The sequence below is a fragment of the Notothenia rossii genome (assembly GCF_949606895.1).
Source record: "Notothenia rossii genome assembly, chromosome: 4".
NCBI classification, from domain to species: domain Eukaryota; kingdom Metazoa; phylum Chordata; class Actinopteri; order Perciformes; family Nototheniidae; genus Notothenia; species Notothenia rossii.
In genome coordinates, this window is record NC_136902.1 from 21,003,741 (window position 1) to 21,027,194 (window position 23,454).

Genomic DNA, 23,454 nt, shown 5'->3' on the forward strand with positions numbered 1-23,454 from the left:
CGATTTCCTTTTTCTTTTCCAATTGTTAACAGTTGAACATAATAAGGTTTTTTTTATGGAGTTCAAGTGTAGATATTATACCATTTTTGTTGAGATAGTGGATATGGAAGTCAACATTCCTGTGTCTCTTCTTGGCCACCCAGGTGAAGTTTATAGAGTTTTCCCCAGCAGAGTAGTGGATGTTTGTAGGAGGCGCTGCAAGACATTCAGATAGAGGAATCACATTTGGGATCTTGTACAGGTTTTTTTCAAAGTCAAACTTTGGAAAAGGCTCTCTTATCACCTCTTAGTTATATAATAGTTTTGCTACATTTCTGGATGCATATTGGATCATGATTATATTATGTGACATTCAACAATTGAGTCAAGATACCATTATATGGCTATTTGACATCATTTCAGACTACTGTATACACAATTCATATAAAAGGTCTATCCTAGGGCATTTGATAGTTTCTGACGTTTGGAAGATGGGAAAACAATATAATTTGTACTCTAATTTGCTCTTGTGTTAATCAGGTTTGTACCTCCATCCAGCGTGGTGGCACCCTCCCTCATGATGGCCTCTCCTTCCCCTAAAGCGGTGCACCCCTTCAGGAAGAAACGGTAGTGGCTGTGGCGGTCCAGGCCCTTCAGGGTGAAGTGAGTGGCTGTGGGGTCGTCTATTGACTCTAACTGCAGGGGGCTGTCCTCACTCTCCACAACTGATCACCGACAGCAGAAAAAACATTCAATCACAACTTGATCTTCAACATGGTTCGTTATGGGTGACACATTGTCTGACTGATGAGCATCATTAGGAGGAGGCTATGCTTTGACATGTTTCTAGCAGTATTGATTTGAAAAGTATTGGTTGGTGTCAGTCCACTGCTGACGTTCTTATTGGTGTCTTTGATGCAGCATAAAACCACATATTAAACAGGATAATTAATGTGCCTGATATTTGTAGAATAGGGGTAACAATGCTCACTCTGTTGGTACTGCAGGGCATATCTAACGAGGACTCCATTGGGATGGTCAGGTGGCGTCCAGCGGAGGGTCATTTCTGTCTCTGATTGGCTGTCCAGCATCAGGGACATGGGGTGACCGGGAACTAGCAGGAACACAAACAGTCCTCATTAAAATGCACATGGCTTAAAGGTCCCATGTGTTGCTTTTCTGGTTATTACCCGTCCCCTTGTGTGTTATGTAACTTTAAGGATTTCCAACAAGCCGTTTAGGATAGAGAGTGAATACACATACTATACAGAGATGCTGTATGAGAAACCAATGTGATTTGGAAAATTGCACAATATAAATCTATTCTAGTAGACCTCAACAACAAAATTATGATCAGTAGAAATGGCCATGACATGGGACCTTTAAAAGGAATTATGATACTGTTTTGATCTCCTGTCAACTATTTCCTCCAACAAGTGCAAGCTCAATAATCCCCCTCCTCCTCCTCTTGACTGACCTCCATTCAGCCAATATCTGGAGTGCAATTTCCTCTGTTGTAATCCACTATTCATCCTTCCCTTTGCCTTTGTCTTTCTCTCCTCACCTGCTTCATCCATCACCTCCCCCCATTTCAGCCACATCGCCCCATCCCTCTTTCGATACGGTTCTTCCTCTCTTTATCATTCTCACCTCCTTCGGTAGTGTTGAAGGACAGCGTCTCAGAGGGGGGTCCCTCTCCTTTGCTGTTGAACACAGTGACAGCCAGGTCGTAGTGGGAGTACGGTCTGAGGTCACTGATCAGCTTCTTCTCCTCGGTGGTCTCCACCACCATGGGGCTCTCCGGCTGCCTGGACCTCTGCCCTCGGTGGTGGCCCCTGGAGCCGGTTCTAGTCACGTAAACCTGGCGCAACAAAATCAGTTATGATAAAATTGTTAAAAAGGAAAGTCATGGGTTTGGGAATTTGAACGTTTAAACCATTTTTTTAAATCCCGAAAATGAATTGTGTCAGGGCCATTGTAGTTGAAAGAATTTAGCCTAGATGATTTTCTTATCTCAGAAAATATCAAAGTTATTTTGTTGTAAATGTAATCACTGAAATTCAGATTTGTTACTCTCTATATAATTTCCCGGGCCACAGCTTAATATATATATATAACGTAATATATTTTCATCCCACAAATGCCGGAATTCATTGCTGTTATTTTCTTATGACAATACAACTGTGTTTTCTAAAGGGATTTAAATAGGATAACGTGTGTTAAATGGCTCATGCATTAATAACCCAAAAGAGATAAAGGGAGGAAGTGGGACCAGAGCGGGATACATCCTGAAAGTGATATCATCTCAAATAAAAAGGAAAAGGCTCTTCTTGTCACAACCTTGAAACAAAGAGAACTCTGAAGCCCTTGCCAGGCTAAGATCTGGCTGCCTCTGCTGAAAATGCAACATATGCATTATTCATGAGGACAGGCTGAATAAGTTAGGCCAACAACAAAGGATAACAGGATCAGTACCTTGTACCCCAACAGGTGTCCTCTGACTGTCTCTTTCTCTATCACTGCCCAGTTCACTCTGAGGGTAGTGCTGTTTATCAGTGCAATACCCACATTCATTGGAGCCTCCAATGGCACTGAAAGACAAACAGGAAGGTGAGAATGAAGGAGAGATTCTTTCAGTAAAGAAAATTAGCTGGAAAACTTTTTTTTATATTATCTTACAATCTTCCCCTGAGTAACCAATGGCAGGGTCTGGCTCAGGTCCCTTCCCTTCCTCATTGACAGCCTGAACTTTGATCTCAAAGGCAGAGAAGCTGCCTTTGAGGTCACTGACTGTGAACGTTGACGTGGTTGTGTAGTTGGTGTGCCAGGTGGGCCCGCTGCCCACCACTCGCCTCCACAGCACCCGATACTTGAAGTCAGGTCCGTTAAAGTTACGTTGGTCTATATCCTGTAGTGAGAGCAAAAGCAACCAATTATTCACCAATGCTTTCTTTGAGTGTGTGATGCTGTTGCTTTAGATAATTAGTATGTTCACGTATCAGATGTACAGTACCTCCCAGGTGATGACCAGAGTGTCTGGGTCTATGGACTCACTCCTAACGTCTGCAGGGTTATTGTCTGGAGCTGTGATTGGAGAAAAATTCATTGTGGTGTCAGTCGGGGTTGCATGGAGTATGAAAAACTGTGGTTACAAAACAGTGACTCTAACCTTCGGCAAGTGTGTTGTGGATTTCGGATGGCTCGCTGGGACCGCTCTTTCCAACATAATTTATGGCAATGACGCGGAAACGGTATGACATGTAGGGCCACAAAGGGAGGTTAGTACGAGACTTCTTTCCTATTACTCTCTTCAGCTCTTCCCAACCACTCTCCTTCGAACCTTGGTCCTCAAACTCAACCACATACTCTGCAGAGAGAGAAACGAAGAGTCAAGGAGTGATGGAGAAGGACAGGATGTGAACAATAAGGATCAATGGAAACATAAATGAACACTCAGTGGAGATAAAGTCATACCAAGACACTTTGAGCTTTATATTATTCTGATACTGCAGATCAAATAATAATTCTGCACAACTAATGAAAACAGCTGCCTTTCATTTTGCTAGAGGGAGATCAATGATATGGGTCTGAGTATTGTGTGTGTCTCAGGCAATACAAACCCTTACTCAGTGACACGAGAGAAAGAGTCAGGATCACAGCAGGAGAAATTACAACAAGAAAAATCCCTTTCAACAAAGAAGCGGTTTTATCGTTAAAGAGAAGAAAACAGAGTGAAAGGGACAGATGTGTGCCCATGTGTACGCGTCAAAGTTTGTGTGTGTGTGTGTGTGTGTGTGTGTGTGTGTGTGTGTGTGTGTGTGTGTGTGTGTGTGTTTGTCTGTAATTACCTAGCACAGGGCTGTTGTGTTCGTCCCCAGGAGTCCAGCTGAGGGTGACTGAACGACGCTTAGGTTCAGTGATCTGGAGGAGTTCAGGAGGGTCCGGTCGATCTGAGAAGGACAACGATAGCATCATCATCACAACTACCTGCACATTGCTTGTTTTAACAAATAGGAACATTTCATTTGGAAAAAGACTGAGCATTAGACAGTATCAGAAATCCTACCCCATAAAGAGAGGGTGACACTGGCTTCAACCGAGTCAAGTTTAGTGATGACGTCACAGGTGTACAAGCCCTCATCTTCTTCTTCCACATTGGTGATTTTCAGATCTGGTCCATCAAATGTGTATCTAAGGAAATATGGTCATAATTATTATCCCCTCGTAATTCGTAATCATATACCAGATGTTTCAAAGGAGTGAACACATATTATGTTACTATTGAATGGCCTAGATCAGTGGTTCTCAACTGGTCAGGCCTCGGGACCCACTTTTTCCTTTGTCGATAAATGGCGACCCGAAATTTTGAACCACTCAAATCTATTCAACAAAAAATTGTGCTGTGATATATATGCGCCTTTCATCATCTGCGACCCACTCGAAACGGATCCACCAGTTGAGAACCGCTGGCCTAGATGTCTGTGATTTGGCTACAGGGATACAGTTTTTCAGTTTTCCTACTTTACTGTTTCCCACTTTCCCAGAGTCAAACAATTCAATGCCTTAGGAAAGACCTTTGTAAAAGTATTTGCTGTAGTCTGAAGTCAAGTCAAACACAGGAGGCCCGCAGTCTCCATATTTGAAAATCACTGATTTATTCATTTGACCATTAACGATAAGTTTATATATTTGTTTGGTTATACAACAGGGGAAATAAAGATAAAAAACGGTTATGTAGGGGTAAAGAAATTAAATGTTTATTAATTAATTTGTATCCCTTGTTTGTGATTGGACTTTAAACAACTAAACAAACATTGGATACAATTATAATCCTGTTAGTAATGTCTGACATTATGTTAATTTCTATTCGATCTCCAATGGGTAGATTTGAGTCTTACTTTCCATCACTGGGGGACTCGAAGATTTTTTTATTGTCCTTTCTCCACTGTATTTGTGGAGGGCCAAGTTTGGGGTCGACAACGGCCAGACAAGTGAAGATTGCTGTGTTCCCACGCTGCACCTTCAGATCCTGTGGAGGTGACACGATCACTGTCCTGTCTGAAAGAGAAAGCAGGCAGAACGCTGAGACACGCCGCATGAGGTACACAAAGGGTGTGTGAGTCTGTGTGTGTCTATGTGTGTGTGTGAGTCTGTGTGTGTCTATGTGTGTGTGTGAGTCTGTGTGTGCCCACTCACTAAGCACTTCCAGCTCGGCATTGACAGATAAGTTGGTGTTCTGTATGGAGCAGGTGTAGAAGCCCTCATCATCGTGGGTGACATTAAAGATCTCCAGCGCCCCGTTGGTGAGCTGGTTCACTCTGGGATCAGCCAGTAGGGAGGAGGTGCTGCTGCTCTCCCTGGAAGAGACACACACCCCAAAACACCCATTAGAAACCTTTTGAGCCGCTATTCAACATAAATAATAAAGACTCATTTTAGGCTGGCCACATTGACAACAATTCACATTCCAGATGTAACAGTATTTCTCTGTTAATTTATGCGATGAGCTGCCCACGCAATTGTGTCACCACCTTGAAATGTGTTAAAATCAAAATCTGCCAGACGGCACCCTAGAATACATAATGAAATAAACTGCAATAAAACACAGTAGGATACAAATAAAGGGGTTATGGGCCTCACCATATGATTTTAGGTTTAGGAGAGCCAAAGGTTTCACACTCTAGTAAAGCCGTCTTGCCCTCCGTAAATGTGTAAGTATTCCCATCCTCAACAAGGATCTGGGGAGGCAGCTCTGAAACAACACAAACAATCAGAAATGAGACAAACACAGACCTACAAACAGATACACAACTCTCTGTAATAAGTGAAGGAAACAAACACTCACCAATGACATAGACGTTGGTGTTGGTGAGGATGGTGCCATGCTTGTTGGAGGCCTGGCACTGGAAGATGGCAGTGTCTCCAAAGTTGACATCTTTTAAGATCAGAGACCCGCTTGCTGTCAGAGAACGTCTTGAGTCCTTGTCGATTGCTTTTAATAAAATAAAAAAATCCCAGTCATTACATGCACAGGGTTGTGTGGTGATGTATTTTCATTATGGGTGTATGCACTGACCTGAGATGGGAACCCCGTTGATGGTCCAGCTGATGGTGGGTGATGGGATGCCGTCGGCCTGGCAGTCCAGCCTGACAGTCTCGCCTGGGGCGTACAACTGGCTGGATGGCTCCTTGATCCAGTAAGGAGCCGCTGGAAGAAACAGAATATATACATTATACTGTACACATTACAAGCAAAACAATTCACAGTAACAAAGACAACAGAAGGCAGTACTTAGTTAGATTGATGAGTCACACACTACAAATTGTCACATTTTCCAAAATGAAGCAACTGATCGCTTTACTGTTCTGTGTACTTTATGCTCCATACATTTTACAAGTCAAAGTCTATTTACTGGTCACAGTGAGTATTAAATGTCTTCTTCCCTTTGCCACCCATGTAGGTGTGTGTGTGGTTATGTGACATACCTTCCACAGTTACGGTGTAAGTGTGTGAGACCTTCCCCTGGGAGTTCTCAGCTGTACACTGATACTCGCCTCCGTCGCTCTCTGAGATATTACTAAAGCGCAGGCGGTGGTTGAACATGTCTTTAATGGTCCGAGACACGGACATTTCACCGTCTTTCCTCAGCCATGACATTTTGGGAGTTGGACTGAAGAGGAGAAGGGAGGAGAGGAAGAGGTATAGCAGGAATGGTTAGTGTGTGGATGAAGGAGAGGACACATTAAACAGAGAACGATAGGAGGTAGGAGGAGGGGCAGGAGATGGATGAGATGCAGGTAAGAATGATTAAAAGGTGTGGCTCAAGTTTTTCTGATTGATGGAAACTCACAGGCCTTTGACGATGCACTCTAACTCAAGGGTCTGGCCTCGGAGGGTGTGGTAAGTGCTGTGGCTTCCAGTAGGTCTCATCATCTGGGGCCTCCGGTTCAGCAGTACGGAGTTGGCTAGAGAAAGAGAAGCGGAAACACAAACAACGATTCATAAATATGTATGGGTAATTTTCAAATTGCTGTGCTGCTGACACAGCAGCCACTTTAGAGACTCTCACACACGCACACACTGATGCAGGGTGTGGAATCATGTGGAGAAGACCTTTCTAGCAACATATCATCATACAGACTTTCTACACACACAGAGGTCTCTCATGTTAACATGTGCTCGTCTCCCTGACCTCTAGTGGGGCCACAGATGCTGGTAGCCACGTCTCAGTGTGAGATGCATCTCATTACCACTGGGCTGGGGAGGTGACGGCCCCCTGCCGGCTGTGGGACCGTCTACTGCTGTGGTCAGCACAACATAGCCCCACATGAGGCTGAGTTGACTTTGGTTTAACTATGAGACTCCATTGGTCGCAAACACATTTTAATAATGACGGTTTAGCATATTATTTATGCTGTTAAATTATAAAGACCTATATAGTTTACTTTAACAGATTTCTCTTAAACAAAACAGTATGAAAAGATTTATAAGACATGTGACTGTCAAACTGTCCAGGATATTTCAAAATGAGAGTATTATACACACTAACACAAATGCATGTTTCAAGGGGCATCGTAACCTTGTTCTTAACCAGTTGAGCCCCGAGCTTGTTTTCCAGGCCTCAGGCTCGAAAATGACATTCCCAGAACAATTGACTATATCTTCACTTCTAAAAGGGTTAAATTAATTAAAAAAAATTTAAAGCAATGATAAACCTGCGAGTTAGATGTAGAAAAGTCAGAATCAATATAGATCTTTTTTATTTTAAAGTAAATTCAGATTGTACATAGTAAAAAAATGTAAATGATAGTGTCTGTCCAAAAAAAAAACATTACTTATAGAGAAAACTACCCTTGAATGATGGGATAGTTTGGGTCGCCAAAATTATCAGAATATCTAGGGAGAGCTTTTTTAGAGCTATTACATGGGAAGTCATGAAATGTGCCCATTGTTGCCTATCTGTATATCAGTATTAAAGGTCGAAGATGCATTTCTGCAACTCAGCTCAGGTCATTTGAGTCAGGTTTACTTTAAGCATGTCATTTCATTTAGAGCAAAACTCACAGGGGTTAACAGTCAGGGTGATGGGTTCCTTTGCCAGAATGGTGCGAGTGGCAAGGTACTGGACATTGCAGGTGTAGTCATTTCTGTTGTCCTCAGTGGTCAAATGGGCAAAGTATAGGTTGCCATCCTTGCCCACCACCACCCGTTCACTCAGCTGGATATGGTGTAGTTCTGTAGAGAGAGGGAGAAGGGAAATGAGAGACATTGATGACGGATAGTGGCAGAGAGAGAAAATGAGAAACAAGAGAGGGAGAATAAGGAGCTTAACAAGAGGATAAAATAATCAGAGGAAATAGAAGAGCTAGGCATAGAGATACAATAGGATGAGAGAAATTGAAATATGATGATAAAGAGACGTCCCAGAATAGAGGTAACAATAGACTCCACTCAGCCTACAAAAGGTACTAAGACATTTGAAAAAACACATCCAGGAACAGATAAATGCATGAAAGGATATTCCAGACATGGGGAAAGATACTATAGTTTGAGGTATAAATAATCAACAACTCACTTTGAGTGGAGATTAAAAGGATAGAAAGATACAGGAGACAGGAAGGATGCAATGGAAGGAGAGATGTAAGGGTAATGTACTTACTCCAGTCCATCCAGTGTATGATGGGCTCCATAGAGCTCTGCGGGGGGTTACACTTCAGGATGGTACTGCTTCCCTCTTCAGCCTTCACATTACCCTTCTTTTCTTTCTGCTGTGTTGGAGGAACTACAGGGAGGAACATGAGATCAAACTCACACATGTTAGTCTATGTAGATAAACACTTATGGGCATACAGTATAAGAGTTGCTCTAGTGACTGTGGCATATGAACATTTATCGGCCAGTAGTTCTGGTTAACTTTGCATCAAACTCCAAAGTTGATGTTCTCTGATAAGTCACCCATATTGTGTACACAGAGAATCTGAGTTTCTTTGCTTCTTTTTCCATTACTCCTGAAGCGAATGAAAAAGAATGCACTACAGAAATGCGCATGTTTTTCTTCTGTTTTGTCCTGTATGATATATTGCAAATCCTTGAAAACATACAAACCTGCGCAGACATGTATAGTGCAAAGCCAAGAGGCACTTCACATCCCACAGTCAACTTGAACAAACAATGTAGTTGATCAGGAGTACTATTTAAAAAAAACGATTTGAGGAACTTTAAGCGATTTAGGAAGAAGACATCGGCTTGTCTTTTGTCTTGCAGATGTAAAATGATTTGTGAGTCATATGTGTTCCCTCTCCCCACCTCCCCTCCGCCCATTGTTGATAACCCCACAGGAGCTTCATAAGAGCGCTTCACATGACATCAACTCAAGAGCGTTTCTGGGGAAACCGTTGTCAGGGAAACTGTGAAGGAAGGAGGTCGCCCAGGAGAGAGCCAGTCACACAGGTGGATGGATGCACAGAGGTGCTCTTTACTTTTGCCCAGGGGCCCATGTGTGTGCTTGTGCATGTGTGAATGTAAGTATATGCTGATTATCATGTTATTGCATGTAATTATATTCCGGGTGGCGGTGCTCTCGGTGTGAGCCTCCTTGCTAACAAATGAGCCCTCTATAAAGCAGGGTACAGGGAAAGGTTTATACGCTGGCTCACAGCTTTGTATATCGCTTTGTTATTGCTGATAAAAACCCACAACCACGTGCCTCGCTGGACCTTGAAGGCATTTACAGGAGCCCTAACGCTGAAATTGACATCTATAAAAGACCTATGTGATACAACCTTATGAGAAAATATCAGAGGAGGTTTGATTAGTTTGATACTGTTTTAAATGGTGCGTGTGGCTCTCAAGGCTTAAGCGAAATAATTACAAATCAGCAAATACTCATGCATGATGGAATTTGAATATTCAAATAACCCGTCAAAATGTAATGCTTCTGTCTCAGTAACTGGTCAGTTTGTTGTAGAATGAATTAGCCATCAGCATGTTCTTACCGTCACTGCTGATGGTGGCCTCGTTAGAGACGGCTGTCCCCAGCTCGTTGGATGCGTAGCAGACATATTTGGCTTGGTACGGCTTCAGGCTCTCCATAGTGTTACTGAGTGTGTAGAAAGCGAATGAGCCAGCGCGCTCAGTAACCTTCAGCTCCGGGTCACTGCCTGGGTCAAACTCCTCTCCATCCTTTGTCCATCGGAAACTTGAGAAAATAAAAAATATATAAGCTACGCTGTTGGGAGAGTTTTCATTAAAAAAAAACAATTTCAATGCATTTGGAAAAGCTGATTTTTTAGCACACATGAGATCAGACCCGGCGCCAGCACAAATCTACAGGGAGGGCATATGATTTTTATCGGAGGGCACACAAAACCCGTCATGTCTCGCGGCCAGTATCGGCGCCAGAGATTTTCTTTAGGGGGCTGGGTAAGCAGGGTTAAAGTGCTATTTTTGTGTGGGGGTGGACCTAACCTCCTTTAGGGAAGATTTTTTTTTGATATTGAAGTTAAAAGCATCAATCTGGTGCACTTTGAGAGCAAAATTAAGAGATCTATGGATACATCTCTCAGCACCCATATGAAACAGAACAGTAAGCAGATTTTCTTTTTCTTTATGGATATTTTACAAATCGCTCCCCTTTCAAACTCTATTCTTGTTTTACTGTCATATAGTATTTCATACCTGTTTTCCATTTATTCTCTTATTTTACTATCTGACATCACATACATCGTAGCCTTAAAGGTGGGGTAGGTAATTTTGGAGAAACCAGCTCGAGTGCGCTAGAATGGGAAAATACACAGCCGGAACAAATCTGCCACTTCCTTACAGAGCCCCTCCTCCAACACACACGAACGCGCACATGACCAATGAGGGCACGAGATAAGTTTGTGCACAGATGGAAGGCTGACAGGCAGGTAGGCCATCCAGTTATTTTAGCCGGGCCGGCTCAGATGATTGGTCGTGCTTTTTACAGTACTACGTTTTCCACAGATGACATTTAATGGATTTTTTGTCAAAGCACTTAAGATATTCATTGCTATTGGGATGTTAAGAGCATTCCATGGAATATAAAAAAAAGTGTATCTCGAGCCGGTTTCTCAAACTTACCTACCTATTTAAAGTTTACAGTTTATTTATAATTTAATTTTTTTTTTTTTTTTTTTTACATTTTTATAAATAAAATAAAATTTGTTTATTGTGGGAGGGCAGGAATGTCAAATGGGAGGGCCTGGCTTAAATGTCACTGAATTGATACACAAATTCCAAGAGAAGCCCCACTGGGACTCATGAGCTAGTGCTGTGTAATTGCGATATTCATCTTTTCCTTGGCAATTGGAGCAGTTTTCCACTTCGGAGCAGCTAAGACACTCTGAAAAGATTGCTTGAGGGCTTAATGACGTTTATCCCTTGTTGAAGTGAGTACTGACGGGGAGAAGCTGTGCTCTCATGTAATACTAATATGTAGATGTCAGCTGAACAAGGACAGGGAAGGTCACCATTCCCAGTTGTCTAAAAAGATAAACAGTGTCTAGCTCCTCCATTATTAATACAGCATCTTCAGTATGTGTGGATGTGTATGTGATGACTAACATGGGTAAAGGGTTGCCGGTGGCTTCACAGTTCATGACGAAGTCTTCAACACCAAAGACGGTGACAGACTCCGGCTGTATCATGATCATCGGAGGCCTCTTTACTGCAAGAACACAACATAGTTAGTGTTGTCACAACACCATTTATAAAGCAGGGATACATGAGAAACACATAATCAGAATAGTGCTGCAGTCTTCACATGACCTGCTTTGATTCTGCATGCTGCTGTAATAACTCCCGCTATGACATACACACATATATCATCCCCTTTGTCCATCGGAAACTTGAGAAAATAAAAGATATAGAAACACATCTCTATGGCCGTGGGGAAATGGCTTACCAAGCAGCACAAAATAACCAGAGATACCACTCAGTTTTACACTTTAACAGCTGCAGAAAAGTATATTCAGTCAATATCACTTAAAAAAAGACTCCCTAGAGAAAGAGATGAAATGTAGGACAAAGAAAAGAGTGCGAGTAAGAGAGCGGGCAGAGAAAATGGGTTGAGACTAGAGGAAATTGATATAGCATAATGTAAGAGGGAGAGTTTATGTAAAAGAGAAATATAGTGCTTTCTGTCTGTGTGAGAAGGAGAGATAGGGGGAGGGGGGGTATGGGGAAATGAAGCAGGGATTTTGAAGGAAAAAAGGAAAGACCACCAGAGGAGGTTTCTCCTTCTCTGTCGCATCTGTCCACGACAGCCATAAAGCACAGCCTCGATAACGGAATCATAAAAAGAGACATGCTGGGATTTGGAGTGAATACTTTATTGAACCAGCATGTTTGATTTTTCCACATGCTTTATGGGCCTGTGTCACTTTTTCTATTCTGTTATTCAATACTTATAGACAGAAACGTAAATCTTTAGTGAATACCCTGTCGGCTGTTAGCAGTGGAATACAGGTCACAGCTTGATATTCTTTCGGTAGCGTCTTTAATTTGACTTCAAGGGAAGAGACAAAGCCTGAGGTGAATTTACATTATGTAGGTAAATGGGCTGCATTATATGTGGAAAAGGCAAGGGAGAGGAAGAGCTGAGCAGACAGGAGGAGATGGAAAGAAGTGCAGCAAAGAGACCATGCAGAGACACAGAGCAAAGGGAGACAACGGTGGAGATGAAAAACAAACAAGGGTAGATTCACAGAGCTTCAGAAAGAGATGGATAGGGAAAGTTGGGGAATGTAATGAAAGAATTCCCACTGATCGAGCAAATAAGCCCATTTCCTCAGCTGATCAAATTGAGCTTTGGGCTGCAGGCTCAGCTCCATTATTGGCAGAGGAGGAGCAGAGGAGCCAGTGCTTAGTGCTCTAACTCCCCTTTATTTCCCCATGCCTTTGATCTGACAGCCCTGCTGCCTCCTAACAGACAGCAGCTCCTCACACCTCCTCCTCCCTGCTCCTACAGGGATCTCACCTATGGGAGCCGGTGATGCTGAGCACACATAAAGTAAAAGGCACACAGAAACAGGTGCATGTTCCCCATACAACACACACACACACATCCTGGCGTGCAAACACACATGCGCAATCGAACACAGGAACTGAAACAGATGAATCAACACGAAGGAACACTCAAGCATAACGCTGCAAATGCACACTAATGTCTGATTCAGTGAGACAGGACCTTCACAGTGTGCAGGAAGGAAAATATCCTCTCTGGCATAATGAAAGTGTTTATAATGAGCTTTGCCAGCATCTGCATTAAGATGGATGAATGTCAATAAAGTTAAAAGCACTTACGATCACTTATGTGGTCTGTTAGTCCACAGTGGTGGCCAGAGAAAAGGCAATGAGGGAAACAAAAACATTTTAGTTACAGTAAACCAGAAGGGAAAAGAGAGTTAATATACAGACATGGTGAAAACAGATAGTTAGATAGATAATTGGGCAACAATTATGATACATTGACGATAAAGCATCGTAATGTCTCCTGTAATGGAGCGTAGCTTTTAACCCCTGCCTGCTTGACACAGATTCTAACGCATCTCCTTTATTGATCCCCATCTCCGTTCCACTGACACTCACTGACATGGCAGAGGATCGCTAATCGAAAGGCAGGGGACACCTTGACCTTTTACATCTTTGACCCGCTCCTCCTTCCTTCTCCTCATCATCATTCCTTCATCCTCCTCGGCCCTCTCTCCTCTGTGACACCTCCCCTATTAGAGAATTAGACTTGGGGATTTACTGCATTTCATCAACGTTTACAGGTCGTGCATGTGTGTCTACCGTGTGTGCGATATCCTGTTTTGGAGTCTGTGTGGGCGGTCAAGGACTGTCTTAGATAAAGAGAGAACAACAAAAGTCTCTCTCTCTCTCTCTCTCTCTCTCTCTCTCAGCTCTGTAGGCAACAGAGGAGATGAAGATCAATTTCCCTGCAGGGCCACAAGCTCAGCTGTATTTCCAATGCCCACATATTGCATCGAGGAGGAGGAAGGAATGAAAGCGAGTAAGAAAAAAGCTTACTGGATTTGTGTTGTATAATTCAATTGTTGATTAAATTACTCCCCAATCAGATTCTGGTTTGCACCAAGGAAACCAGATCAATAGTGGGACTAATCAATGCAGTATGAGGGGATCAATTACCAAGTAATTAGAGACACCACAGGCCCAGATGAGCGCTACCCAAAGAAACCTCAGACAGTGGAGTATTTGGAGCATAAAAGTGCAATTCAACCCTGAATATTGAGGTTCCTGAAAGAGAAACACATGCTTTTTCAGTTCATTTGCACTAATTACCCATGATGAAAGATCATTATTAGCCGGGCTCAACAATGTAATTAGCACAACAAATAGATCTTTGAACCTCATGGAAGCATTCAGCCTCCGTTGTCATGAATAGTACCATATGAATCTGTACTCACAGTTGGAGGGTATGTGTATGGCTGCTTGGATGGGCTGGGCAGCAAGGGAGAGGAAGAGGAGGAGGGGGAGGAGGCGTGAGGAGCACTGCCCCCTACTGCCAACCTGCTGTCGCTGCGTGTGAGGCATTGCTCACTGTCCCATCAAAGTCCCACCTGCTCACACACTCGTACAGTAGAACGCACAAAGAGGGCAACCTCACAAGTGTGAGGCTTTGTTTCTTTTCCAGGGAGGCCTTGTACGTCCCTCTTGTCTTTTTTTTCTGCTCTTCTGTAGGTCAGGTCCACGCCCTCCTGCTGGTCTCTTCTCTGAAACATAAAAGAGAGGGGGGAGGTGAGGGGAGGACAAGTGGAGAAGCGAAAGGGAGGGGCGGAGGGGGGCCATGTGTCAGAATGAGAGAAAAATTACCCTGCACCATGTGGTCAGACCTACAGTACACGCAGACCGAGGCACGGAGTTAACACACCAATCAAGGGTCAACACATCCGGACAAAAAGCATCAACAATGCCTATCACTGAATCTGTTCTACTAATCAGACAGCTCCATTTGTGTAATTACATGACCAGTGGCCCATATGGAAGGGCCAGTCAGCAGGACAGATGGACAGAATACCATACCTCGCTGTGGATAGATAGATGCAGATTGATGAAGTGTTCAATCAGATCATATGCAGAGACAGACAAATAAATAGGTGATAATTAGGTGGACTGATCCTAGGACGAAACCGAACATAGTGTACTTGGGTGATGGTACTGTGATAAGCGTGTGATAAAGATGCTATCAGGCGTGGTGAGTAAGGGAAGCCACCCCTGCTAGGAGTCTATCCGTTCTCCATCTGTACTCTTGGATCTGGTCCTCGCCACAACATGCAGGCTGTCCTCCCTCGCGGGACCACGTGGCGCAGCCCGCTGACTGTTTACGCTGCTTAGTATCACACACAAAGAACTGTTACAGCCCTCCCTGATTAAGACGTACATGTGAGACAAAAGAAAATGGCGATAATAGAGAGAGGATGCTTATTTGGCAGCTCGGCAGTAATGGCAGTCTGATTGAAAGAGTTCTGGCTCGGCACACCACTGTTTGTTGGCAACGCCTCAGCAGAGAGATGGCCGACCTTGGAGAGTGGGGGGGAGGTCAGAGAAAAGAGGAGAGGAAGACGATGGAGAAGAGTGGAGGGCAGGAAGAGGACGGAGAGATGTGATAATCATTCATTTCTTTGATCTAGTGGCTGACCAGTTCATTACAGGGGATGTGTTCATGTCACTCAGTAAAAAACAATGTGTTTGTCAGCAGGAATATGGGATCAGAGCCAAAGTAGGGGAAATGAAAGCCCAAACAAGAGCGGAGCCTTTAATAAAGCAGTTTAAACTAACATCATTAGGATTAAATGAGCCATTACACTAACTTGCTTGGTTTGTCAGAAGAATGGCACAACAAGAACATAAAGAGGCAGAAGAAGGAGGGGTGAAGTGGGTGGAGGAACGAACGGGAAGATAAAGAGGAAAAGTGGGTTTGAAGTAGAGAGCAGAGGAGAGAGAGGAGTGGAGGTGAGGGAGGAGAGGGATGGAGTGGCTGATGGAGGGTGAGAGGTGATGGGAGGAGTGGAGGCATATGGAAGGAGGGGATGAAGAGGGATGACAAAGGCTGACAGCTGTGACGCTAATCCAACCTCTCCCACACATACACACACGTGCAAGCTCTTCCAATCAGTGTGCATAATTTGTTCACTTTCTTTTTGTTTCTCTTCTCCTTTTACTTTTTATCAGCTGCTTTAGTGGTTGTTGTTGTCGGGAGACAGGGGGCCAATTACTGTGATCCGGTCTTAAACCAGGCTCTCCCAAATGCCATTAGAGGCAGATGAATGAAGCGGGGCTAGTCAGGGTATTAGTACTTGTGTTAATATGATCTAAGGTGGGAGCTTGCCTATCAGTGCCCCCCCCCCCCCCGAAGAGACTGTGAAGGAAAGCCAAGTGGAGCAAAGCAGGGCACTGATTAATGATGTGGCGGCCGTCACTTGTCATGCCGCCAATCACAGTTCACCAAGGGATTGTACTGCTTATGCACACACACACACACACACACACACACACACACACACACACACACACACACACACACACACACACACACACACACACACACACACACACACACACACACACACACACACACACACACACACACACACACACACACACACACACACACACACACACACACACACACACACACACACACACACACACACACACACACACACACACACACACACACAGGTACACACTCAGGTACACACTCAGGGGCAGTAACAGACATACAAAGAAAACTGAAATGCATGGATAGATCGAAAGAAAGGAAAGCAGAACTCAAGCGGGCGGACAGAGGTTCAGACTGATAAAAGGGCATGGTCCAGTGGGCCTCAGTCAGGAAGTAGACCTTGCCAAAGAATATTGCAGTCCTGTTGAGTGTGAGCAGTAAAGGGGAACACTATAATGGGTTTGGAGGGGCATTGAAAGAGAGAGAGAGGAAGAGAGAAGTAGCATGGAAGGTTGCCATGTAGTGTGGCTGACCCAGTCACCCAAACATGCTGATGGCACAGACTGATGTGGCCTGACACGCAAGCACACAATCGCACACACACACACATCCAAGTTGTGTGTGGGCGGCATGGAGCCTCGTGGAGCTCCATTATCACAGGGGTGAGAGTCACTGACATCGAAGCAGATGCATGATTTCACTTCTTCAGGGTGTCCGCTGTGCAGCTGTCAGCGATCCAATCCCAGCCCTGTTACCTGCTTCATTGGACAGGTTCAAAGGTCACGCCTGCGATTGCTGTTTGCAGCTGGGCTGAGATGACCCGCCACAGTGTCTCTGAGTGCTTTTAAAAACTATTATCACCACTGGGATGTCAACTGGCGCTTCAGATGTCGTTCAATCACGCGAAGATTGTAGAGTGAGCATCGCTGCGTTGAGATTTGAGGGCGTGGTAGTTTTCGTTTTTCCACAAAAAACCTGACTGCTGAAAATTCGCCGCATCAAACGAGCCAAATCGACCAAGTCAATTTTGCAACTCTTTCAATTATTCATGATTTTCATGCTTAGAGGCGTTTTGCTTACAAAAAACAGGAATAACCCAAACACTTTGTAGTATGCTGTGAGTGTTGCTATCATTAGTAGAATTTAATTGCTGTTGCTATTGTAGTGTGCACCCCCCTTGTCATCCATTAGATAGAAAATTGCACCCTTCCTTTCTCTGCAAAATGTAGTAATTAGCATTAAGTAGACATGTTGGGTGTTGCCAAGGACTTTGAATGCTGAATAGGCTCTTATCAGTGGAGGAGGGTGGGGAGGAGAGACAAGATCAAACCTCAAGAGTCAAATCATGTTTGGAGTTTCACACATACCCTAATCCCCACCGTGCCAACCACCCACATATACATGAGAGACTTTTACTGTTTGCTTCATGTCCTCATGTATCCGTGTGAGGAGCTGCTATGTTGATGAATGTAGCCTGGTATATTTTCTCTCAACACGGTGAGTCATGCAAATATGAATTCTGAAAGCTTCTCTTTACTTTCATCAGATGTGCTGCTCGACTGGATTTGTGCATGTATGATTATGTGTGTGTGGTTGTGTGTGTGTTCTCGTGTATGTTCAAACATGTGTGCAGGTCTTGTGTCCTGTCATGCCTTGCTTTTAAATATTAACTACCTCCAGCTGTGAAGATGTGTAGGGGGCGAGAACGCAGGACGGAAGGAGGGGGGAGAAAAATAAATGAATACATGCCCCCCTTTACCCCCTACTCTCCCCCAGGGTTCGTCTGTCTGAAGAAACATCAGAGTGAAAAGAGACGGACGCACAGACAGAGGGAAGATGGAGTGATTTAGACATAAACAAAGAAAACACTCACAAGGAGAAATGGTCTGATAGGCATTACAGGATGAAGGCAGTGAGACATTATAAGGGTCAACGGATAGTATAAGTGAGGAAGGGGGGGGGGGCTGCGAAACAAGGTGATGCTGGTAGGGGGTAGATGATCATGCCCCCTACTGAGTGAATTATTCATAGAGATCCCCTTCCTGTCGGCACAATTTGCCCTAAATTCTCCCAAATCCATAATTCATTCACAAGCCATGCCGTGGATTTGGTTTGGACCAATAGTGATGCTGTCCATCTATACCTGTCGTCGCCTGTGAGACTGTCTGATTTTCTCCTTCACTCCCCCCCCCTCTTCCTCTCTCTGGCAGGGTCATACTTTATGCATGAGCCTGTTGCAGTGAGACAAGTCTCAGACCCACTTTATCACTACAGCAGAAAAATACCACAAATCATGTGAAATAATACTGAATACCTGATTCTGCTCCACTCCACAATTCACTTTTTAACACAGATATGTCTTTCATCATTCACCGCCGTGAAGATTGCATTTCTTTCTCACATATTCTTCTTAAGAGCCAATCCCCTATAATAAGAACTGCCCAAGAACGATGAGTGCCCATTTTCCTGTCACCTTTTTATCAGTCTTCTTCCTCTCCTCATGCTGCCCCCTTGGTAGCTGACACTAAAAGCTTTCTTCAATTCCCCTCCGATCACTTTTCACAGAACATTTCTTCGTCCCCCTTCCTCTCCCCTCTTCCTAAACGCCTTTCACTGTGGCTCGGACAAAAGGCATTGAGGCCGATTAATTCAATATTTGCAACTTTAATGGAAAATTAGCCCCACAGCACAGTGGGGAAACCAATATCTTCCTCACGCTGGTGTTCTTTGTTTAAAAGGCCAAATACTATGTGTTTCAAGATCGATGATCCATGGTCAACTGCAAATGGAAATTTACCAGCAGAAAAGGCTGCAGAGCTATGCAGCTTATCCGGCATCAGGGTACACAGACAGCGCATTTATCAATACCACTATTAGCATAAGCTTTGCGGTTAGATGCGTAGCGACTCCCACTACTTTAATATGCTGCAATAAAAATCACGCCATGTTTTCCAAATCTTGCCCCTCTTTCAAACACCTCACCTTACCCCCCACCCCCTTTGTTGTGTCAAGGGTTAGGGTTTAATATTGGAGTGACACAAAGCAGGAGAAAATAAAGGTTGTCAGAGGAGCCGTAAGGGCAACCGCCCACTCTCCTTCTATCCTGGTTACCATGACAACAGGGTCTCCACACAGCATCCCCCCCTTGTACATACAAATTCAGTTATTCACACACATGGACACTAACGGGTTTGCAATATCACTTACATATGCGCACGCACGTACATACGATCACTCATTTGCTGCCAAACACTCTTAGGCCATCCCCTCCAACACACACACACACACACACACACACACACACACACACACACACACACACACACACACACACACACACACACACACACACACACACACACACACACACACACACACACACACACACACACACACACACACACACACACACACACACACACACACACACACACACACACACAGGAAGTCTTAACATCTATAATATTACGCATTCTTAAACCGACATGTTGACATCCATGACACCTCACTTGGCAGAAAGTGTTTAAGTTACTTAAAAATGTATAACTTGAAATCCTTTACAGACCCATCCAACTGAAAGTAAAAATACAAGTACAAGATTCCCAAAGTCCTCGACAAACATCTTTCCTCAGTACACCAATCACCCCTCCTCTTACCAGGACTACAAAAGAAGCTACCTCTGGCGTGATTTATTTATTGATGTTTTTCCCCTTAAGACACAATGGTAGAATGGTAGAATATAAGAAGTGGTGAATAATTGAAGCAGAAGGGAGTGGACTCATTAAGACATCCATAAGGGCTGAAGAAGGAGAGGAGAGGTAGATGGAGGGAAGGACGGATGAAGGAAAACTGACAGAGAGAAAGAAGGCCAACACCGGCAGGAGATCAAAGGAGGGGATTGACAACTAAGTCAACAACCAAAAAGTCTGAAAAATTCATAGGATGTAAAAAAAACACGAGAAAAATAAGCGGGTTGGAAAATAACAAAAACATAAAGCACGACAGATGTGAAAAGCGATCCTGATATGCGATCCCTGACCAGTAAAAGCTCTGTAATGATCAAAATCAGGGGTGTTACCCCTAATGTAATAGTGTATCAGATTCCCTTCATGTGAGTGTGTTTTTGTGTACATGAGTCCATGTGTGTTGCAGTGTGTATCAGCAGAGATCAGCCTGTGTGTCATCGGGTCAGCTAATCTCTCTTGTCAGCTAATGGAGCTGGTCTTGCTGATGGAGTGCCACCTCTAGCTCTCTCTGCTTCTAGTATGTTAGCTGCTGCTCACTTAAGCCAACAACTGATAAGGTAATGTGCTTATGGCTTGCCTGTCAGTCAGTTATTCAAAGGAAATGGGGATGAATGGTATCAATGAACAGAAAGGAAAAATACACATAAGGGAGTAAAATGGAAGGTGAGTGTGTTTTGCAGATTAAATCAAGACTGTTGACTTTGTAATGCTAATGTTATCTGGACACAACATGTGGGCAGTGCTGCAATATTGAATCTCTTTTTTTTATTTCCTTTCAATTCACCTGTAATCACAATCAATATGGAAAGGAAACAGACTGTTCGGTCTCATTGGAAAAATACACAAAGACACAAATCAAATGATACATAAAAATGTATACCGATTGTTAACCATGTGTATTCTATGTTCACTATATGTACACAAAACCACACAACACATTGTTCCACTGCTACTGATGCCTGTGGGTGTCATTTGCTACATTAGCAGCTGCATCAGTCAGATTCTGTGCCTGCTGAACAAAGCGCAGTAATTACGGACACACCCTCCGTGTCAAGCAGAAGATATAAGATGTGATGCATACAAGCACCCCCCTGCTCACTGCACACACCCTTACAGGCACATTGCTATGCACTCTGTGTGCAGGAAGAACATGCAATGAGAAACAAAAAACGTTTACGAAGAATGGTTTAGTGTCCATACACATACAGTAAATATGGCGTTAGCGCGAGTAAGTAGGAGCAATTATGACATTACGAAATGACGTGGAAGAGCTATTAGGAGTGACCTTCTCTCTTCTCCCTCCCCGCTTCCTGCTTCCTACAGCCTGCGCTTCCTCTCCCTCTCTTTATCTCTCTCAGTCAGCCTCTCCCCTTTTCTCCTGTTCCTCCAGACCTAACAGCCTCGCTTGTGTTTTTCTTCTTATTTGATGTGCGTTTTGACCTTCACTCCCACATTCTTCTTTTTCCTCTACCTTTGTGAAAGAAATGTGCTGTTTGTGTGAAGCGAAGCTCAGAGAAGATCTTTCAGTGAACGTGTTTGTATGCAGCCATTCATCCCTTGGAGAGGAAAAATTAGAGGGAGATCAGACGGGTAAAAGGGAGATTTTATGTGTGTGTGCTAGCAAAGCCTTTGGGGATCAAACTGGAGCCAGGCAGGCCAGTTAAAAAGAAGTATAGTATCTATCAGTGTTAGCCCTGAAACCAGATGCAGCAGCTTAACACTGTTGGAGATGACGAACCAGCTACAACAACACAAACAGTAACAGCACCAGGGGGAAATTAGCCACTGAAGCACATGCTGGAATAACTTTACCATGACATATGTGTTGGGGCATAAAACATAAGCATTTACATGACTTTATTTTTGGGATTCAGGTCGCATTGTTCTGAAGTCATCCATGCATTCACAGTGTAAAAGCAGCAGAAGAGAAACCTGCATAAGCTCAAAAAGTAGACTGAAGTGCTTAAGGTTATCTGATGAGCCTCGGGTGTGAAGGGGAGCATATGTGTGTGGGTCTGGGTTGCATCAAGTGTGCAGGTGGGGGGGAGGGGGGCAGGTCTGTGAGGGCTGTTGCAGGTGGGGATATCTGAGGAGGGGCTGTGCAGTCAGTCATCCTGCAGACAGAGAGGAGGAGGAGGGGGGTCCCTGGGGTCAGGTAATAAGTGGCCCGTACAGCTCTGGAGGACTCAGCTGCCAGCGACTCGTGTGACACGCAAGGACACGTGGTCTCCTCCGCAGGGACTACAGGCACGCCACACCCCGAGGAGAGGGGCGGGGTGTATACGTGACCTGCGACCTTCAGCACAACAGGTTATACATATGTGATACTAATGTCTCTGGGAGAAAAAAAAAAACACTCTTAATGAAGAATCTAAAAAAACGTAACCCACGGATATGTTGTTTAAATTATATTTCAATGAGGGGATTTTTTTTAGTGGCAAGTTCCCCTGCAGATGGCTTATTGCTAAGATTTAGAAGTTGCCAAGAACAATTGCCGGGGTCTCCTTAGGTTTGATATAATCCTGTCTTTTCCACCCCTTCAGGGAAATGAGCTGCTGGCAGAGCAAGGTCACACATAGTGCTTTGCTAACACATTTGCATAGAATGGCCCCAGTGGCTAAACGACTGTGGGAAAGAGGCTGCATTTGTTCTAGTCTGATGCTGTGGCATAAAGCAGCCACACATGAAATGACTGAAAGCCATATGCTTCAAACATGCTTACACCCATGTACAAAAAGCACTGCCACGGTTGTTATATTAAACAAAGCAATGTAGAATGAGAAATACAAAAAAAAAATCAGTTCTCGAAATAGTGCTAGCATAACCTGTCTTCAGTTAATGGACCACAGTAGAGAAAACAGCTCACAGTGCCGGGTGATTCACGTCTGGCGAATAATTAACAAAGCCAAACCACGGCTTCTTGGCAATCCCATTAACTTTGTTAAAAGTTGCAGAAGCAGCACTTCCCCTTAAGTGCTCCTCATCTAATCAAATACAAAGGCTTCTGGGGATGAGCCAGGAGATGTAACCCCTCTAAACAGCTAGTTAATGTCTATTGAGTGAATTCAGAGTGGAAAAAGAAGAGTGAGGTGTGTGGTAACAAGAGAAGGAGTTATATGAGGAACAACGACATTTTTAAAAATGATCACAGTGTGATAAACTGTGGGACAATTTGTCTTACTTACCTCCACCCTCCGGCACTCTATCTTCTGTTAGAAGGGAAGGAAAACCACTTTTTATAT

The 23,454-nt window shown here is 43.9% G+C and overlaps 1 protein-coding gene across 3 annotated transcripts in view; it reads right to left on the minus strand.

Annotated features, from left to right (window-relative positions):
- Nucleotides 1-6: 6 nt before the first annotated feature.
- Nucleotides 7-23,454, minus strand: part of l1cama (L1 cell adhesion molecule, paralog a) — a 40,362-nt gene continuing 16,914 nt past the window's right edge. For all 3 annotated transcript variants that reach the window (XM_079674897.1, XM_079674896.1, XM_079674895.1), the window contains 23 exons: nt 14,431-14,736; nt 13,307-13,321; nt 11,567-11,669; nt 9,976-10,178; nt 8,640-8,762; nt 8,045-8,215; nt 6,831-6,945; nt 6,466-6,650; nt 6,056-6,187; nt 5,825-5,971; nt 5,620-5,731; nt 5,176-5,336; nt 4,878-5,037; nt 4,046-4,170; nt 3,828-3,929; nt 3,149-3,346; nt 2,993-3,063; nt 2,659-2,887; nt 2,455-2,570; nt 1,630-1,840; nt 971-1,093; nt 528-704; nt 7-195 (listed from right to left, as the gene is read on the minus strand). In XM_079674897.1, the coding sequence (XP_079531023.1) occupies nt 26-195; nt 528-704; nt 971-1,093; nt 1,630-1,840; nt 2,455-2,570; nt 2,659-2,887; nt 2,993-3,063; nt 3,149-3,346; nt 3,828-3,929; nt 4,046-4,170; nt 4,878-5,037; nt 5,176-5,336; nt 5,620-5,731; nt 5,825-5,971; nt 6,056-6,187; nt 6,466-6,650; nt 6,831-6,945; nt 8,045-8,215; nt 8,640-8,762; nt 9,976-10,178; nt 11,567-11,669; nt 13,307-13,321; nt 14,431-14,557 (3,276 nt within the window). In that variant the 5' untranslated portion in view covers nt 14,558-14,736 and the 3' untranslated portion in view covers nt 7-25. The remainder of the gene's footprint in view (nt 196-527; nt 705-970; nt 1,094-1,629; nt 1,841-2,454; nt 2,571-2,658; nt 2,888-2,992; nt 3,064-3,148; nt 3,347-3,827; nt 3,930-4,045; nt 4,171-4,877; nt 5,038-5,175; nt 5,337-5,619; nt 5,732-5,824; nt 5,972-6,055; nt 6,188-6,465; nt 6,651-6,830; nt 6,946-8,044; nt 8,216-8,639; nt 8,763-9,975; nt 10,179-11,566; nt 11,670-13,306; nt 13,322-14,430; nt 14,737-23,454) is intronic.